General features: G+C 44.2%; 1 protein-coding gene across 3 annotated transcripts in view; it reads left to right on the top strand.

Annotated features, from left to right (window-relative positions):
* PSD3 (pleckstrin and Sec7 domain containing 3) overlaps positions 1–18,654 on the top strand; it is an 811,466-nt gene extending 792,812 nt beyond the window's left edge. For all 3 annotated transcript variants that reach the window (XM_033915196.1, XM_033915210.1, XM_033915202.1), the window contains one exon: positions 15,640–18,654. In XM_033915196.1, the coding sequence (XP_033771087.1) occupies positions 15,640–15,855 (216 nt within the window). In that variant the 3' untranslated portion in view covers positions 15,856–18,654. The remainder of the gene's footprint in view (positions 1–15,639) is intronic.
* The last annotated feature ends 519 nt before the right edge of the window (positions 18,655–19,173 follow it).

The following is a 19,173-nucleotide window of genomic DNA, read 5'->3' as shown; positions in this document are numbered from 1 at the left end:
CTCAGTTGAGAGGTGATGCACAGGAGAGAGGGAAAGCTGCTGCACAGGGGGATGGGAGGGAGGGATGGAAAGCTAATGCACAGGGAGAAATAGAAAACTGCTACATAGGGGGATGGGACAGAGGGATGGAAAGCTGTTGCACAGGGTGATAGGAGGGATAGAAAGCTACTGTGCATTGGGGGAGAGAGGAAGAATTGTTGGACATGGAGTGGAGGCAAGGAAGGGCAAGATGCAACAAAGAGGTAGACAGGGATGAGAGGGAGAAATCCTGCATATGGTGGAGGAGAGGGAGACAAGCATGGAGAAGAGAGAGGGAGAAATGTTGGACATAGGGTGAAGGGCAGAGAGAGATGGTGCTTGGGGAAAGAAAGAAATGTTGCACATGATAAAGGAGGGGAGGAAGAGAGAGATGCTGCATGGAGTGGAATAGAGAGGTTTGACCCAGGGTACAAGGCAGGGAGAGAAAGAGATGGCAGTGAGAAAGATCAGAAATGTTGGATATGGCAGTGGAAGGGAAGGTACAGAGAAGGAAGATGGATAGGAACATAAGAACAGCCTTACTAGGTCAGACCAATGGTCTTTCTAGCCCAGTATCCCATCTTCATGGAGTCCAATCCAAGTCACAAGTACCTTGCAAAAACCTAAATAGCTGCTGCATTCCATGCTACTGATCCAGGGCAAGCAGTGATGGATGGTGATCATGCTTAAGGCCTTTCCTTTCCCTGTGCATCCTGGGATGCACCAGGAAGAAGCTTAAGACCCTGATTGGCCCAGGTGTCTAAGGCTCTTCCTATGAGAAGGGCCTTAAGTACCTGGGCCAATCAGTCTTATGCCCTTCCCAATGCATCCCAGGAAGGGGAAGGCCTACGGACAGGAGGGAGTGGGCACCCCTCTTGCTGATCGTCATTTTAAGGATGTCTTGCATGCATTTTAGACCGGCACTAATGCTGGTTTCTAAGTTTTCCCTACCTTATGTCCTTTCCTAATTGTTCTTTCCTATCCGAATAATGTAGTTCTTCCCCTTTTTTCCTTTCGTCACAGTTCCAGTCTTTGTTTTATTTTTTAGTTCATGTTTACCTGTAGTTCGTTCGTTTGATTATTTATATATTTTATGTCTCCCCCTTTGTTTTAAATATGTAAACCGCCTTGAAGTCTGATTAAGCGGGATATCAAATTTTTAATAAACTTGTGATTCACAGCGGTCATTTTAATTTTTCTTATCACGTTATCAGTCTCTGTTTCTGCATTTCTCTGTCTTTACTTCCAGTTATCTCTTGTCCATTTGACATTTCTTCTCTCTCCATGTCCACCATCCATCTTCTTTCTGTGTCCCTATCCTTATCCTTTCCTGTGTCCAGCATCTCATCTCTGTGTGTTTGCTCTTATCCTCCCCTCCTTGTCCAGTAGCTCACTTTTGTGACTGTGCACTTATCCTTACCTGTTTCCAGAATTGTCCTATTCCTTCCCTCATGCCCAGCATCTCATCTGTGTCCTAGCCCTCCCCTTGTCCAGAATCTCCTCCCATTCCTTTCTCATATCCAGCATGCCATGTCCTATCCATCCCTCCATTCCTTTCTTTATCCATATCCCTCTATCCAAACTATTTCACCATTCATTCCCTCATTACCTGCGTGCCCTCGCTATGGGGCTGATTCTCAAAACTAAAATCTGCCTTTAACGTGCTAACTAAACCAGTTCCAGCTGGTTAAGCATATATGTATTTTAGCAGCGGATTATTAAAATGGCTTACCGTGGTCTTTTCTGAGTTTTCTAGCAGTCTGCAATATTGCCTTGCAAATGTAGTACAATGAGGTCATTAATATTAAATTGAGCACTCTGAGTGATTCTTTATAATCACTGAGTGATTCTCTAACCTCGTTGAGCCACATTTGTGGCCAAAATCTACTGACAGATCTGAGCTGTTGTTGCCTTACTTTCTGATCAGTGCCTTAGCGCTGATTGGCTCAGGCACTGATAGGAAAGTAAGGCTTGACAGCTCAGACCTGTCAGAAAATTTGGCCCCATCAAGCAACACCCCTCCTGCTCTCAGCAGCCAGAGATGCCCATTCCCTCCCACCTCCAAGCAATGTCCCCCCCATGACACCCCCCCCCCCACGGCAGCAGGAGAGATGCCCACTCCCTCCTTATGCCACGCAACCACCCCTAACACCCCCCTATGCCTTTGCTGACCACCCGCCCCCTCCCCCTTGTTTATGAAGGCTGGCCGAAGGGATGCCTACTCCCTTTGGGTGGCAGGTCCGCCTCTTCAGAATGGTGGCTTCCCTTCCCTGGTGCATCATGAGATGCACTGGGGAGGGAGTCAAGGCTCTGATTGGCCCAGGATGCACTGGGGAGAGGAAGGCCTCCATTTTGAAGAGGCGTGCCTGCTGGCCGGAGAGAATAGGCATTCCTCTGGCCACCATCGTAAACAAGGTAAGGGGAAGATTGTCGAAGACACGGAGGGATGTTGGGAGGTGGCAGGAGTGGACATCTCTCCCACTGTTGAGGGGGGCATTGCTGGCAGCATGAAGGAGTGGGCATCTGTCCTGCTGCCAGGGAGGGTAAGTGGACATCTCTCCCAATGCCGGGGAGGGGAGTGTTGCTTTATGGTGAGAGGAAGTGAGTATCCCTCCCACTGCCATGTGTGTGTGTATGGGGGTGGGGGGGGTGCATGACTTCAGCAGCGAGATGGAGTGGGCAACCTTCCTGCCGATCTTTGATGTGGGGTTTCTTTTTGGAGTGTGTGCATTTATTCTGCGCATGTGCTGATCGCTATCACCAGCGATGGGTACATTCAAATTTGGCAAACCTTCGCTACTCTACGCCAAACTCATTTGCATGCATGTTTTTTGGAGAATGACTTGTCTTTTTGAAATCACTACAATAATGGATGTGACAGCGGCCCATCAGTTTTTAATGCATAGTTTTGAGAATCTAGCCCTATGTCTTGTTCCTTCCTGTGTCCATCATCCATCTCCTCTCATTTCTTCTCTCATATCCAGCATGCCTTCCCTATATCCTACACCCCAATCTAGCTTCTCCTCTTTATTTCTCTTTCTTTTTCTTCTTCTATATCCTTATTCCCACTTTTTGTCCCATGGTGCTCTCTTCAACATCTTCCCATCCCCTGCTGTAGCTCCCTCCTCTGCAGCCCTCACCAGATTACCCAGAGATGCAACGCTGGACCTCCCAGCTGTGTCATGCTAATAGCTCTGTAGCTTCCTGCACTCACAAGTTGGTGTCTTAGAGGGGTGCGACTACTTCCTGTGAGGGCAAGACGCTGCAGAGCTGTCAGCACACTTTTAGGAGGTCCTGCGCTGCCTTTTAAGGATCAGGCCCTGGGACGGCCAGATGCACACCGCAGCAGCAGCGCAAGAGGGATGAATCAGGAGGGAATGCTGTCTGCGCAAAAAAAACCAGCAAAGTGGCTGGTTTTCTATTTGTTGATCAGGCCAAGGCCAGCCACTGCTAAGTGAGCCAGGGACGAAAGTAGATGGGCCCAGGTCCACCACTGGCTATGCCTCTGCTTTGACACAGTCTGGCTTTCATTATGTCTTCTTGATTTTAGACAGTTCTTCCCCTCTGTTAATTTCTGTATGATCACCATCTGGTATGATCACAACACAATCTTTACCTTTTTAAAAATTATTTTAAAACCTTCTTAATACACTGCTTTAATATTTGCTGATGTTACTGTTTTTTTTTTGTTTTTTTTTTAGTTCAATGGTTTTATTGAATATTATAGGAATTATAAACAGAAAGCAGTTCAAACATATAGATCATAATAAAAATCATGTATCAAATATTCGTATCTACAATCATTTGAATAAAACTAGATTAATGAGAAGGATCCAGAGTATCTGGAACTGCTTAGAAAAGGAATAGAAGAAGACAGAGAAGCAGGAGGGATAAGAGAAAGAGAGAGAAATATAAAGGAAAAGAAAGAGAATGAGAAATAGAGAGAGATATAGAGAGAGAAAGAGAGAGGCAGAAGTGTCTATAGAGCAGAACGAACATATGAATCCAGGAATGTCCAAGGTGATTTGATATTATAATTCTTCGTTCTCAACACCCATGTTTTGCACAATCAAATTGCCCGCCTAAACTCATTGACACCATGTTCGTGACAGCTCTAATGCATATTCTGAAAAACTGGAAATCATCCTCATTGCTAGACTACACTTTTTGGTGGAACTCCTTAAGTATGTACCATAAATTTGAATCTTATGCATATGAAAAGAAATTGTTTTCTCGATCTTCCACAAATTTGATGTTACTGTTTTCTAATGGTACCAGTCAAAGCTCTTCTTAGGCTTCTGTTGAGGCTGCTGACATCACTTGTTTCCACAGTCATTTTAATCCTTTTATTTTTTTTTCTCCCGACAGAAGCTTTCTGATGGAGAATTTATTCAGTACAGTGAGCTTGCCACAGAGCTGTTTTGTCAGTGTAGTATCTGAACAGCCATATGCTCCTAGAAATTGTTTATCTCCAACACTGTTTTTGATCATTCTAACATATGAAAATTCAGAACCATATGTCATTACATTTATTATTTCTTTCAAATAACTCTTATATTCCAAAGATGCAAAACAGTAGAAGCAACTTCTAGTGCAGTGTTTCTTCCCTTACCTGAAGACACCTAACCTAGTCAGGTTTTCAGGAAGTCAGTAACAAATTTCCATAAAATTTATATTCAGTGGTTTTCCAATGGAGGCAAACAAATCTCATGCACATTCATTGTAGTTGTCCTGAAAACCAGTTGAGAGAGTTTTGTCTGAAGATCAGGGTTGGAATCCACTCTTCAATGTCACATTTCCCAGCCTGTGAAGCAGGCCACACAAGTGAGAAATAGCAATACATGAGATGTGGCAAGGCCAAATCTCTGAAGCCAATTAGCCCAACAGTCTTTGTGTCATGAGTACATTCCTCTTAACTCCCTTTTAGGCTTCTCAAAGCAGAGCACCAGCCAGCCAGCTCTCTGGGGGCATAAAAAGAGTCTTATTTTACTTTATTTTTTTTTTGTAACCCGCTACATCCAGTAGTTCTGTGTGGGGTACAGTAGAAGGAAAGATTGTTTTATTATTAATTGTACATGGCTCTTCGTAGCTAGGTGGTTATCAATTTCTACTCCTAAGATTTGGGATTGTGTCATCTCCTGTAATCCTTGGAGTGTAGTGTGTGTGATTTTGTTCTTATCTAGTTTGAGGCGGTGGATTGAGGTCCAGCACAGATCTGATGACATCACCAGATCTTTTTTGATTCCTGAGAATGCCTCTTATGGTTCTGAGAGGGGCACTGTTACCTGAGAATAAGGTAAACAGCTAATTTTTGCTCTGGACATTCTGATTTTTAAAACCACAAGAATGTCCAAAGATGCAGTTCTTGAAATTCAGAAAAACCTCTCTGAACCCAGGCTGCAGCATGGCTGGGGTGACTTGACCAGATGTCTTTATTACTGTATAAGAAATCCATGATGCATTGGTTGCAAGATGATTGCATCAGCTAAAACGTGGTACAAACATATATATTTTTTTTTTTTTTTTACTGAATCACAAGCCTTGGCAAATATGGATAAAGTTCATAGTGCCTTGAAGCATTGATTATATACATTTATAGTAATGTATGTAGGAGACTGTCAGCCAAGCTGTGTTAGTAGGTATATAAGCAGGAGCCTGGGCCTCCACATGGTGAGAGGGAAACATGAATGGAGTAATAGGAGAGAAGTAGCATGAGAAAAAGAAACGAAGTGATAAAGACAGGAGGGTCATTAGATTCAAATAGAATAGTTATTCCAAAACCTCGACATGCCCACTTAATCTACTACACATTCAGCATTCTATTTCTTGGCCCCCAACTCTTTGGAATGCTCTACCCCAGAGCAGGATTAATTCTTCGAGGGCCCCTAGGCACACAAGTACACTGGGCCCCCTAACCCTGCCCCGCCCCCATTTATTTACCTGTTTTCTTATTTACTTCTTTATTTTTACTTGTATTTCTTTTTTTCTTTTATTATAGAATTCAAAACAAACAACAAAGATTACCATACCAGTGCCAGTGTGCAGTTTTAGTTCTATGCAAGCCCAAACATCTCTGAACAAATCCCCCCTTCCTTCCCTTCCCACCTATTTGCCCAGGGCTTTAACTCTGAACCCTTTCCATATGTATATAAAAGTGTTCAAATGCATTGTAAAGCAGTAATACTCTCTGAAACATAAGTCTATATTAATAACCAAGTCTGCTATTCCTCTCAACTGCCTCACTCTATGTCGTCCAATTTTAACCCATATGTATGTATAAACAACTAAATCTGTAACTCCTTTGGTACATTCCACTCCATGTTTGTTAATTTGTAACAAAACAACAAGGCAAGCAGTCCACCAAAGAATGTGGAAGAAAAGATCGGCAGACAATAAGGAGATTCAAATCAGGTTTATTCAAGGTGCTCCCAGGAACCCTGCCTATTGCATTTTGCCAAGCAAGGCTGGTCAATGCTAACAGAGAACCATGTTTTTCATACACACAGGACACAGAACCACCCTCATGCAGTATGGAATAAGTAATCACAAAATACTCTCTCCTTTTTTTTTTTTTTTTTTACAAAAGCACAGAAGAGGTTTTTAGCGCTGGCTGGCGGGCTGAATGTTCTGTGGTGTTCTGACGATCATAAGAATTCTATGACCATTGGAGCAGTGCAGAGCATTCAGCATGCTGGCTTGTGCTATAAACCAAAGGAACGGTACAGTTTAGGGGGTGAAGAAACAGTGGTGCATATCCCCCAATACTGAACAAAATATAAAGATCGTAGATGTAAATTTGAAAAAGGAGAAATAACAACTCACTTTACAAATAAAAATAAAACAAAAAATGGAAAATAAGATACCATTTTATTGGACTAATACATTTTTAATTAGCTTTCAGGGGTCAAACCCTCTTTCCTTAGGTCTGTAAAGTCTGCTGTTACTGTATCCTGTCCTGACCCGAGGAAGGAGAATTTGATCTCTGAAAGTTCATCATAAATGTATTAAAATTAGTCCAATAAAACGATCACCATATTTCCATTTTCTATTTATAAACATTTATCAACACAGAGCTACAATACTACTTTATCCTGTAGCAAAAAAAAATGAAATAAAATAGAATTTTTTTTCTACCTTTGTCATTTTGATTTTCATATAGGCTCTCTATCAGCTGAATTATGTATTTGGATATTCCCATTTGCACTAGAGTTCTCCATAGTTTATTGTAGCCCACACAGTCAAAAGCTTTGCTGTAGTCGATGAAGCAAAGATATTGGGGGGTTTGGTATTCTTTGCTCTTCTCCAGTATTCATCTAACATTGGACTAGGACTTGAGCATGAGTTGAAGGCAGCTAATAACCTTTGTCTCCCAGTTTCTACATTCTTCATCTTGTCATTTTCTTCATTCCATCCACTATCTGCTCCTTCCAGAAACTATCGGTCAACCCTCTTTCATCTTTCCATTTCTTCTCCTGCCCCCTTGAACTGGCATCCATCTTATTTCCTCTGTTTCCCCCATGCTCTGGCATCTCTCTCTTCTCTATTTTCTACTTTTCTCTAAATTAAATTGTCTCTTACTATTCAGTCCTCAGTTTCCCTCTTTTCACTGTGTCTACCCACAGATTGTCACCCCTTTCCTTCACCCCTTCACTCTCTCACTAACTCTCTTCTTCCCCCATCCAGCATATGCCCTTTTTCTTTATCCCTTCCTTCTATCCAGTATATGTTCTCTTTCTCCACTTCCATTCAGCATCTGCTCTTCCCTCTCAATTGACATCCAATATCTGCCCTCTAATTTCTCTCTCTCCCTTCTCCCCACTTCCATCATCTGCCCCCTTCTCTCCTCTTCCTCTACCCCAATTCCATCACGTTATCCTGCCTCCTCACCGCTATTGCTGCTTTCCCACATGTTCCTGACACTGACGGCACAAGTTCCCCCCACTTCCATCATGTGCCCACTTAACCTCTTCCCCTAGTTGACCCATCTCCCTCACCTTTGCAGGTCACCTTTCCAATGTTTTCTTTGTCAAACGGGCCCTGACATCGATGGAAAATATTATCTTGCAAATGGTGCTTGCCCCAAAGCAGCAATCACACAGAAAAAAGCAGTATAAATGTCCCAATTGGTTTACACATGGTAAATGGCTTGTGTCATGGTGCTATAAGGAGATAGTTGTAACAGCTATGCACTGTGCTTCTATGACAGCCCTACTGCTTTTTTTCTTAACACTTCCATTCTCTTTTCCATATCAGGCAAATTTTCTGACTTGAGCCAAAGATTCAGGATATTTATATTTGTCTTGCAGCTCCTATTTTTGGATTGTAATTATCTCTTCCACTTATCAGTAGTTTGTGAGATGTATACAATACTGCTTCACACCATAAAGATCGAAGACTTCAGGTTATTAAGGGAGAAAAAACCTCAGTGTTGCGCAAAACGAGTGAAGGGCTATAATAAACCTCCACTGCTGGCCACTGTCTGCTGCGATCAGTTTAGCAGCTGCAGCAGGGAACCCATCCATCTCCCTCCACGAAGTCGACCAGTAGGAGGGATGCCCACTCCATTCTGCCAGAACCCTCAAAGCCCCTCCATCCTCGAATGTCCGCAGCAGGAGGAGTGCCAAATTCCTCCTTCCACCACCACCCTGATACATCCCCCATGCCCAATCCCTCCTAACACCACCCTTCCCCCCCTCCCTCCCCGAGACATCCTCCAGCAAGAGAGATGCCCACTCCCTCCTGCCGGAAACCCACCCATCCTCTGAAGATCACTGGCAGGAGGGATGCCCAGTCCCTCCTGCCGGAATCTCCCTAGAGGTATAGCCCCACCTCAACCACACGGACCCCACCAGTACCTATTTTTCATTAGCCTGCTGGAGAGATGCTTATTCTAGTTTCAGATCCTTCCTATACAAGGTAATCCTCCAAACACAGATCCTCCCTACATGACAGGGTAGTTCTCCAAACACATCCCAAATTCTTTCCTATAGTCGTCTAGGAAATTCCATCACAACCAATGGAAATTTCTGCTTGTTTTATTTCCTAAGTCACTTTCCCATCTTGAATAAGCAGTATTTCATACCTTGGACTGCAATTGTGCTCTAGAATTATACAGTGGTACCTCGGTTTGCGAGTGTTTTGCAAGACGAGCAAAACACTCGGCAGACTTTTGACTCGCAAACCGAGCACTGCCTCGATCAACGAGCACTTAAAGGGGATTCCTCTTCCGTCTTTCGGCCAGCCTTCTACATCGGTGCCTTTCACAGGTTGGAGGACCTCTGTCTGGACCTGCGCGGCCGGGTGCTGTCCCTCCTGTGCGTTACGTGTGACATGCACAGCGTCAATCATTGGCGGCATGCGGGTGGGGCGGCGCTCGGCTGCGTGGGCTCTGGTGGGGGCTCTCCAGCATGCGAGGGTCATCTCACGTGGAGGGCTGGCCGGTGGATGGAGGAGGCATCCCTCTGAAGGCACTGCGAGGTTCTCCGGCAGCTGGCATCCCCCTCCTGAAGCGGCACTGTGGGGTTCTCCGGCGGCTGGCATCCCCCCCGAAGCGGCACTGTCGGGTTCTTCTTCCGATGAAGGACGGAGGAGGCAGACGGAGGAGACGGCGCTGCAGCACCTGGCCCGGACAGGTATAGACCCCGGGTTCTGGAACCAATCGTTGGTGTTGCCACTATTCTCTATGGGGAACTTTGTTTTGATAAACGAGCATTTTGGATTACAAGCATGCTCCTGGAACGGATTATGCTCGTAATCCAAGGTAACACTGTACTCTGTTATCCAGCACCCATGGTGTTTGGTAGATGCCAGATAAATGTAGTTTCTGGTTGCTTAAGAGTAACTACTGTAATATTCGCCGACGACGCCAAACTATGTAATATGGTAAGCAAGGGCAATTTACAAGATAGTATGGCGCAGGACCTGCGCACATTGGAATGCTGGTCCTCAACCTGGCAGCTGGGCTTCAATGCTGGAAAATGTAAGGTCATGCACCTAGGTAACAGAAACCCGTGCAGAACTTATACCTTGAACGGGGAGACCTTGACCAGGACTTCAGCGGAACGAGATTTGGGAGTAATCATTAGTGCAGACATGAAATCTGCCAATCAGGTGGAGAAGGCTTCCTCAAGGGCAAGGCAGATGCTGGGTTGCATCCGTAGAAGTTTTGTCAGCAGAAAGCCTGCTGTCATTATGCCATTGTACAGGGCCATGGTGAGACCTCATCTGGAATACTGCGTGCAATTCTGGAAGCCACACTACCGCAAAGACGTGCAGAGGGTCGAGTCGGTCCAAAGAATGGCCACCAGAATGGTCTCAGGGCTTAAAGGTCTCCCGTACGAAGCAAGACTAGACAATTTGCAGCTCTACACTCTAGAGGAGCGCAGGGAGAGGGGAGACATGATTGAAACGTTTAAATACGTCACCGGACGTATAGAAGTGGAAGATAACATCTTCCTTCTTAGAGGCCCCTCAACCACAAGAGGGCACCCGCTCAAACTCAGGGGCGGAAAATTTCACGGCGACACCAGGAAGTATTTCTTCACGGAGCGAGTGATTGATCGGTGGAACGGGCTTCCAGTGCAGGTGATCGAGGCCAGCAGCGTGCCAGATTTTAAGAATAAATGGGACGCCCATGTGGGATCCCTAAGAGGGTCAGGGCAAAACACTAGCTAATCTTAAGGGGAGGGTCTATAGTGGGCAGACTTGATGGGCCTTGGCCCTTTTCTGCCGTCATCTTTCTATGTTTCTATGTTTCTATATACACCATACCATACTTTTCTGGTCTGAGTCACTGTCTCCTCTCTCTATCATCCCCGCACCCCCCACTTGTAGATCCAGCATTTGTTCTTCCCTTCCTACCCTCCTTTCTGGTCTGGGTCACTTTCTCCCCCCCCCCCCCCAACACACACACACTTATGGGTCCAGCATCCATCTATCTCCCCTCCCCTGCAGTTCCAGCATCCATGTTGCTTCCTCTCCCCACACACTTTTGATCCGCCACCCCTCCCCCGGGTCTGGCCTCTGATGGACCCTCCTCACTTTGTAAAACCGGTATCTCTTACCTGTGGCTCTCCTGAAACAGCAGCTGGTCAGCAGAGGCAGCACTGTGAAAAGGCTTCTTGCAGCCAGCTCCAGCAGGGCCCTTCCTCTGCTGTGTTGGAAGTGACACAGTAGAGGAAAGGCCCTGCTGAGACTGTCTGCAAGAAGCCTGATTACAGCACTGCCCCTGTTGTTTTGGGGGCTGGAGGGAGGAAGGGAAGAAAGGGGGGTTGTAGGGTCAGGACCGGCTGCCACTGCTGCTTCAGGGGCTGGAGGGAGAGAGGGAGGGTTGTCTGGTTAGGACTAGCTGCTGATGCTGCTTTGGGGGCTAGAGGTAGGATGATTTTGAGGGGGGGGGGGTTTCTGGTTGTTTGAGTACTGGTTAACTAGGATTCTGCTGTACCTATACTGGACTTAACCTCAAAGAAAGTCCTCCCAGCTCTTTGTGGTTTTTGATCCTAACAGACTAAGTATCTCTGTTTCAAATAGAACCATTTCCACTTGGCTGATGGACTATATATATCTATCTCCTTCACATAACTCAGTGTGAGCTGATGCTTCAAGGCTGAGTAACAGCCCAAAATGTATGATCTATGGCTGCCTCAATAGCACACTGCCACTCTGCATCTATAGAGGACATCTGCAAAGTGGCTACTTGGTTCTCGGTACATAAGTTTACCTCTCATGTCTTTAAAACACAATTCCAGAAGAGACAGTCGGTTTGGGCTAGCAGTTCTGTAGAATCTTTTCACTACCTAAAAGCCAACTTTCCCTCTGGCCCTGTTGGATTTTGCCAGGCTCCTGTTAATTCAATGTTTTACCTCTTCCAGAGACGCAAGTCATAGAAACATAGAAGATGACGGCAGAAAAGGGCTACAGCCCATCAAGTCTGCCCACTCTGCTTACCCACCCCCTGTCTATGCCCTAATGACCCAATTTCCTTATCTTGACCCTCGTAGGGATCCCACATGGGTATCCCATTTATTCTTAAAGTCTGGCACGCTGTCTGCCTCGATCACCTGCACTGGAAGCTTGTTCCAATGATCAACCACTCTCTCTGTGAAGAAATACTTTCTGGTGTCGCCATGAAATTTTCTGCCCCTGAGTTTGAGCGGGTGCCCTCTTGTGGCCGAGGGTCCCTTGAGAAAGAAAATATCATCTTCCACTTCGACATGTCCCGTGAGGTACTTAAATGTTTCGATCATGTCTTCCCCTCTTCCTACGTTCCTCAAGAGTGTAGAGCTGCAATTTGTTCAGTCTCTCTTCGTACGAGAGACCCTTGAGCCCCGAGATCATCCTGGTGGCCGTCCGTTGAACCGATTCAATTCTGCGCACATCTTTACTGTAATGTGGCCTCCAGAATTGCACACAATACTCCAGATGAGGTCTCACCATGGCCCTGTACAACGGCATTATGACTTCAGGCTTTCGGCTGACGAAACTTCTATTGATACAACCCAATATCTGCCTTGCCTTAGATGAAGCCTTCTCCACTTGATTGGCAGTTTTCATGTCTGCACTGATGATTACTCCTAAATCTCGTTCTGCTGAAGTCCTAGTTAAAGTTTCTCCGTTCAAGAAGTACGTCCTGCATGGATTTCCGCTTCCGAGGTGCATGACCTTACATTTCTTAGCATTGAAGCCTAGCTGCCAGGTTGAGGACCAACTTTCCAATGTAAGCAGGTCCTGCGCCATATAATTCTGTAAACTGCATTCACTTACTATATTACATAGTTTGGCGTCATCGGCGAATAGTGTTATTTTACCTTGAAGCCCTTGAGTCAGATCCCCTATGAATATGTTGAAAAGGAGTGGACCCAGGACCGAGCCCTGCGGCACTCCACTGGTCACCTCTGATGTTTTAGAGAGGGTACCATTAACCACCACCCTCTGAAGTCTGCCACTCAGCCAATCATTGACCCATGCAGTTAGTGTCTCTCCTAACCCCATCGATTCCATCTTGCTTAGCAGCAAGTGTGGGACACTGTCAAAAGCTTTCCTGAAGTCCAGGTACACGACGTCCAAAGACTCTCCCAAGTCCAACTTTCTTGTTACCCAGTCAAAGAAGCTGATGAGATTGGATTGGCAGGACCTACCCTTGGTGAATCCATGCTGACTGGGATCCATGCTGACTGAAGATCCCCTTCATTCAAGATCGTGTCCAATTTGCTTTTAATTAGTGTTTCCATGAGTTTGCACACTATTGATGTGAGACTCACCGGTCTATAATTCACAGCCTCTGCCCTGCAACCCTTTTTATGCAGAGGAACGACATTAGCTAATTTCCAGTCCAGGGGAACTTTCCCCTTACTTAGGGAGAGATTGAATAGCTCAGCCAACGTCTCTGCTGCGTCTCTGATGATGTCATCAGGGACGTGCCAGACTAAATCAGGCCAGTAGAAGGACCCGAAGCAGCGTGTGAAGAGTGCTGCACACGCTGCTTGAATCGCCGGGTAGGTAGTCGGGCCCGCGGGAAGGGAAGGGGGGTTAGAGGAAACGCTAATGCTACTGTACAGGGAACTGCTGTGGGGGGGTGGGAAATGGAGGGGGAGGGAATGCTGCCTTGGACAGACAGACAGAGGGAGGAAGGGAAACAGAAAGAAAAGAAGAAAGACACAGGGGCAGGTGCACAGGGAACTGGTGTGGAGGGAGGGAAATGGAGGGGGAGGGAATGCTGTTTCGGACAGACAAACAGAGGGAGGAAGGGAGATAGAAAGAAAAGAAGAAAGACACAGGGGCAGGGAGATACACAGAAAGACAAAGGGGACCAGGGACAGAGACAGACAGAAAGAAAGACAGTGGGAGTCGTGTCAGGAGGGGTGCGGGATGCGGCAGAGGGAACTTTTCCAATGGGTGCAACTGGGCGGTTGTCGGGAACCTCTGATCAGGGACAGAGCAAGGTAAGTGTATCATAGGGATAAGAAGGAGGGGGGGGGAGAAAAAGGAAGGGTCGCCTACTGCTGGACAGGGGGAGAAGGAAAGAGGTGCTGATGGACAGGGGGGCTGAAGAAAAAGGAACGGAGGCCTAATGTTGGACAGGTGGAGAAGGAAAGAGGTGCTGCTGGACAGGGGGGAGGTAAAACAAAGGGAGAAGGGCTGCTGCAGCATAATGAGAGCAGTCAAGGGGTGGTGGTGGACACAGGGGAGGTAAAAGGAAGGGAGAATGGAAGGGGGAGCAGGCAAGGGGTGATGATGGACAGCCAAGGAAAAAGAAAGGCAGAAAGAAAGAAAGCGGCTAAGGAGAGAGAGAGAAAGAAATAAAGACAGACACACACACACACATATTCTAGCACCCGTTAATGTACTGCTGGACAGGGGGAGGTAAACGGAAGAGAAAAGGGCTACTGCTGGACAGAGGGAGCAGGAAAGGGGTGCTGCTGGACAGAGGTGAGGTAAAAGGAAGGGAGAAGGGCTACTGCTGGACAGGGGGGAGAGACAGAAAGAAAGGGGCAGAAAGAGAGAAAGAAATGCCTAAGTCTACACATCTATTCTAGCACCCGTTAATGTAACGGGCTAAAAAACTAGTATGAGAATATTATGCCTTCTTGTCCTCAGAGAAAGCTAAGATTATCTGTAGCAGATGTTCTCCAAGGACTACAGACATATATTCTCACAACCCATCTACCTCCCCTAGTTGGCTTATTTGCTTTTTTACTGAACTGATGGTCCTGCCTGCCGATGTCAAGTAGGAAGGCACCTGCATGCGCATGGTATGGGCACTGCCTAAAGATTTAAAGTGACAGTGCACTTGGCATTGTCCATACCAGATTCCTTGGATGACATCACCCACATGTGAGAATATATGCCTACTGTCCTCAGAGAACACCTGCCACAGATAAGTATCTTCACTTTGTAGTACAGGGAGTATAGGATTAACTCTTCTTTTATGTCTGGTCCTCTCTTACTTTTGGGATCTACCTAGAACTCAAGATACTCTCAAATCCTGGAGGCCTGAGAACTCCATCCTTAAGATCAAGACACCTTCTTAGAATAAGGGGTAGAAACATGCAATATCTTGTCCTTCTCTATTATATAGACTGTCCTCTCCTCTTCAAAATACCTCCCATTAGAAATATCTGAAACACCAGCAGATCATATTTGTCATAATAAACAAGTAACTAGTAAGTGATACTCTTTAGGGCATCTTACTTGACCACAGAACTTACTGTTGATTGAAAATTACACAGAAAGCTAGATGCATGTTGCCAAAGGAAACATCAAATCTTGTGACCTTGGTCTTCTCTTTGCAATTTCAAGATAGTTGTTTTCCATAAAGAAAGAGAGCAATATGAAAAAGGCCCAGTGTTCTGATACTTGGTTTGATCTTCTGGAATGTACCAGATTTGTATATACTACTGCACTTATTTAACCATAATCTTCATCACTCACAATTTCGTTACTAGCATTTTTCTAGATGAATCTGATTTTTTTTTTTACTGTATGTGTATGCTGCTAATCACAGTAGCTGATTTTCATAGCCAGATCCTATGTACCTCTACATAGATAAATACATATCATACTGTGCAGTTTATTCATAAACAAATTTAGTATAATCAACATTATTTGTACTTTTTTCCCCAGAAAACTCGCTACGAGATATACACCAATCTGTTAAAAATGGGTGGAAAGGATTTGCTAATCTGTGGAGAAAAGGACAACATTGGACTGAAGAAATCCCATTCTAGTCCCTCACTGAATCTGGAGGCATCTCCTGCCAAATCCAAGGTTAAGCGGAACATCTCAGAACGGAAGGACCACAGACCAGAGGCTCCAAGCATTAAGAAGAAGGTCACTTAGAATGCGTGGAATGAGAGAAGCAGGAGTCAGTCAACAAAAGTGCATCAAAATATCATTTGTCAAGATCATTGTTTTATTACCTGTGCTTCTTTCAAACCAACAAAATGGTCTGTGACTGACTGATGCATTTTATTGTATCATTTCTGTTGTTTTCTGTACATATGGGTGTAGATGTTTCAGATTTGCTCTGATCTTGTTGTTTGGCTTTTAGTAACCACTGCACCTTTTCTCCAGGGCGGAGAGAGGGGGTACTTCAGGACAAATTAAGCATCTCTGCCCATCCGCTTTTTTACCTTTCTGCATTTTGATTACATTGCCTGTTTGCTCTGTTGCAGAGAGGTGAGTTGGATGAGCCTAGTAACTGTGCGTTATAGCTGTGCCGCCAAAAACTCAGCAGTCTGTGTAGTTTTTCCACACTTGCTGTGCAGCCAGAGGTTAAATGAAATTCTTCTTTCTACACTTGTGAAACGGAGAGGCTAGCTTCTCAGATGGAACAAGCTAATACCAAAAGCACAGTCACCAAATACTGTGTTCTCTCCGGGCCCTTCGAACTCAAAGGAATATGGCATATTTCATATGGGAATGTGGGGTCTGGCAGATTTTCTTTATTAAGCCAGGCTATTTAACCTGCTTTAGAACTACTTGGATTTACGTGTGGCACTTAATTTGACTGGTTATATTAGATTTCATGAGCAATTGACAGCTGTCATACCCAATAACTGGAGTTGTGTGTGCTTGTCTGTCTGTGCCTGTCCCTTGTAAATGTTTACATTATTTTTAATCCAGATGAAGAGACCATAGTCACTTTCAAGATTGCACTCATATAACAGTATATCAGAGTGTGCAGACATATATTGTGCTTTTTATTTCCACTTCCCTTCAGATGTGTTGTGTTTGTTTTATTTATTTATTTTGTTCTTATAAAGTTACCCTGATTAGCACTTGAGATTTTATTTTTATTTTCTGTTATATGTATGTGTGTGTATCTATATCTATATATATATATACAACATATATATGTAACTCATACAATGCAGAATAATATGTTTGCATTTTAATTAGGTACAGTTGTCAATAGAATATATTTGGAATGTGGATTTACTGCAGGTCAAAGTAAAATCATATTTTGTTTAAGAAGGAACTTTTTCTAACAAGGACCCCATGAGTTAAAATAGGATGCTATTTGTGTAATAAAATGGTATCAGAAATACAATCCCCTGGCTTAATTTTATCAGTCTAATTCACTACAGCTGATCTCCAGATTCAGAACTCTTACAGGAAGTTAGAGGGGAGAGGAACACTTGTTGGTGTTAACTCAGTTTTACTGCAGCAGCTGCCACATCAAATCACGCAGGCTTATAGTGTTACTGCTGAATTAGAGGGGGTGAAGGAAATTAGATTTATTTTCATGTTTGTTTCATAATCACTTTAAATTTGTTTCTGATCATCATTATGAGCACATAATTGTTGCCAAAGAATTTGCAATGCTAATCAAACCAGTACCACTTTATTGACACTGTACTTCAGGAAGCGTTGCAGCATCTATAAAACTAATTCTTAACACCGGCCAGTTAAATTATTCAAACTGTTTAAATGTTCCTTTTCATTTAAAATGTGCTAGAATCTCTGTGGGATATGATATAATTGATTGGACTATTCAGAAAGGATTGCCTGGTACAGGGTCTTTTTGTTGGTTTAATAAAAGGTATCACAACTTAGAAAGATTTTAATTTTCTCAAAGACAATACTCCTACAGTAAGAATTATCTATTGAGTGTTGCATTTTGACTGCTTTTCCTTTTTAATGGAAACTTCCAGAGGTCAAGTTAGTCTACAGCAGCAAGACTGAGGGAGGTTTTCAATTGGCATATAAGGTGCAATCAGCTTCTCTGTCAGTTTTGCTGCTGCTGAAAAGTGAATGCCTCAAAACTTTGGTTCATGTGTAAGGTTCCCACAGCCTTTTTCTTCATTTTTTTTCCTTCATTGTAGTACTACCCCTTGAAAAGACGTTCTGCATTGCAAGGTCATCAACAATTATTTTCACGATTGACATTGTTACAAACAATTTAGTGGTCCATAATTTCAAAAACTATCCCTGACTCTGTGCCTTAATGCTGGATGCATGAGGACCAAGGCTAGAACCCTTCTTGTTAGATGCATCTTGTAAGGGACACCTTTTGAAAGTTCTGCATAGCTGATATACTGTAAAAATACCAGTTATGCAGAGCAGGTACAACAAGCCTTTGTTATGCCTACTTTAGGGTTTTATGGCACTTAAAAAACCATTTTTCATTTGATTTCATTACATGTGCTGGATGCATTTATCTCCTTGTCGTTCACAGTTGCCTATTCATTATTATTTATAGTCTCTTACATATTTACCATGTACAAAATATAAATTAAGTACACTTGGCCATTTCATGTTTGTTAGTTTGAAAAGCATATTTGTCTAAGCTCATATTTGTATATACATATTTTCAGAATTGTTTGTATATAGGGCATACTTGTTTTAAACATACCTTTTTTCAATAGATTTTTCTGGAAAGTATTGACATTGATATATTTGACACCTAAACAAGTAATTGGTAAATATTTTCCACATGTATGATTGTAGTTAATATAATTTGTGATCTGAGGCATAAGAATCTGTCTGTGTAGTTGCATTTCACATTTGTGTTTGGCATTTTCATCATACCCTGTTTCCCCGATGGTAAGACACTGTCTTATTTTTTTTGGAAGGCCAAAATATGCTCTAGGGCTTATTTTCGGGGGGATGCCTTATTTACATTTTTTTCTAAAAAGGGGGGGGGGCTGTCTTATTTGACGGCTGAAGAATCGGTCGGCCGAAAAATCGTACCGTGTATGGCCAGCTTTATCCATCATACCATATATTGTACCATTTAATGTCCCCAATGTTCTCCATCAGGGAAACACAGTAAAGAGATTATTCTGTAGTGCAGCATCAGAGGGGACTTGACAATGTGAAACCATTGTTTATATACCGTATGCATTTTAAACAGGCTTTATATGCAGTAAGTGGTATTGCTCACAGCAAAAGAAACCTGTCTGCGTGTCTCACTTTTGGATGTTCTGGCCGTGAACAAACTTCTGCAGTCTCCGTTAGGGAGGGATGAGGGAAGCTGCCTGTGTTTCCTTGCGCGGAGTCACGTGCGCGCGCTGCAGTCCTGTTACTTCCTCCTCTTCACTTCATGACGAGGCGCGGCACGCAGCCATGGAGGCAAATACGGTAGACGGAGGGACCACACGGAGTCACCCACCGTACCACCCGATTCGGGTAAGCGCAGGTATCGGTGGGTGG

This window comes from Geotrypetes seraphini, chromosome 1 (genome assembly GCF_902459505.1).
Source record: "Geotrypetes seraphini chromosome 1, aGeoSer1.1, whole genome shotgun sequence".
Taxonomy (NCBI): domain Eukaryota; kingdom Metazoa; phylum Chordata; class Amphibia; order Gymnophiona; family Dermophiidae; genus Geotrypetes; species Geotrypetes seraphini.
Note: the sequence above shows the minus strand (reverse complement) of the source record. Positions and strands in the feature narration are given on the sequence as shown.